This window comes from Limulus polyphemus, unplaced genomic scaffold (genome assembly GCF_000517525.1).
Source record: "Limulus polyphemus unplaced genomic scaffold, Limulus_polyphemus-2.1.2 Scaffold3584, whole genome shotgun sequence".
NCBI lineage: Eukaryota > Metazoa > Arthropoda > Merostomata > Xiphosura > Limulidae > Limulus > Limulus polyphemus.
The window spans coordinates 98897-100156 of record NW_013669194.1 but is presented as its reverse complement, the minus strand read 5'-3'; the positions used below and the strand labels follow the sequence as shown (position 1 = coordinate 100156).

Here is a 1260-nt window from a genome sequence, read left to right as displayed (position 1 = left end):
TCCATCTTCAGTATCTGAAGCAGAATAAAATGAATTTACATCAGTCTCTATACACTGTCAAAGTACAGTTGCTAAATATAATGATAATTAAACAAATATTATAGATCATACACAGCCATACTGATGTTATGTAGTTTTGCTATTAAGTAGGTAGCTTGCTCTGACCATAAGTAAATATCAAAATTTCCGACCACTTAAATGGCTTTCCCGACAATAAAGTGAATTTATAAAATTAGAATTTGAAGCACTTAAATATTCCATAATTCTAGTAGCAGACGTCAGCCACTCTCGCAAGGAAAAAAAAAACTTGTATTCAATACAAGTTCAAAAATAAGATTTAATTTCTTAAGAGGATTTTTACACCTTTACTTTAACAAATAAGCTACTGGACTTTTTCTCCCTTTACAATATCACACTAAATTATTTCTTTCTGTAAGCATCAGATTCTTAGTACGTTTACTTAACAAATTTAGGCTTATCTTTCTGCCACGCGTTCCTTACGCTCAAGCGTTTGAATTCCCACACCTTGAATAAAATCACTACCCATCTTAACACAGTGTTCAATTTAACCTTTAAAGGTAATATAAATGCAAAATATATATGTTCTTTAATTCAATAATCGATCTAGTTTTATTTTTTAAGAGAATCATTAAAGGAGTATTAAAAATAGCTTTTATGTCACAATAATAAACTAGCTGTATTAATACAAGTATGTAAACACTAAAACAGTAACATTATAATAATGATTAACAAAGTATTTCACTTCTAAATTAATATTATTTGAAATTTGATAGAAATGGATGAATTGTACTCAATTCAATCTAAAATAAACTTAAAATAATTTATTCTGATGCATTTATTACTCACCATTTTAACCCCAACTCACGGCACCATAAACATACGGTTAAAGAAAGAACTAAGGATGTTGAGGTTAAATAGATTGGTATGTGTGTTTACGAGAAATAAAATAATCCCCACAATCTTAACAGGCTTAAAGAAAAATAGTACTTTTATCTGAACAAATATTAACAGTTTTACTTTGCAACTCATTTGCGCTTGTTTTCAGATGAAACTAAAGAATCATATTGTATATTTTTATTTTGGTATATTACTTTACTGTAACCTTCCGCCAAGGAATCTGCCACCTGGAGAACCGTGAAAGTGGTTCAATAACTAAAGACGAAAATTCTAACGTTTGAAAAGAGAATTTTGAAACAACAAAGATTATTCTGATATTCAGACACAGTGGTGGAAAATTGT

General features: G+C 29.0%; 1 protein-coding gene across 1 annotated transcript in view; it reads right to left on the bottom strand.

Annotated features, from left to right (window-relative positions):
• LOC106469636 (60S ribosomal protein L4-like) overlaps positions 1–958 on the bottom strand; it is a 12849-nt gene extending 11891 nt beyond the window's left edge. The window contains exon 1 of the mRNA XM_013930137.2: positions 868–958. Coding sequence (XP_013785591.1) covers positions 868–870 — 3 coding nt within the window. The 5' untranslated portion in view covers positions 871–958. The remainder of the gene's footprint in view (positions 1–867) is intronic.
• Between the last annotated feature and the right edge of the window lie 302 nt (positions 959–1260).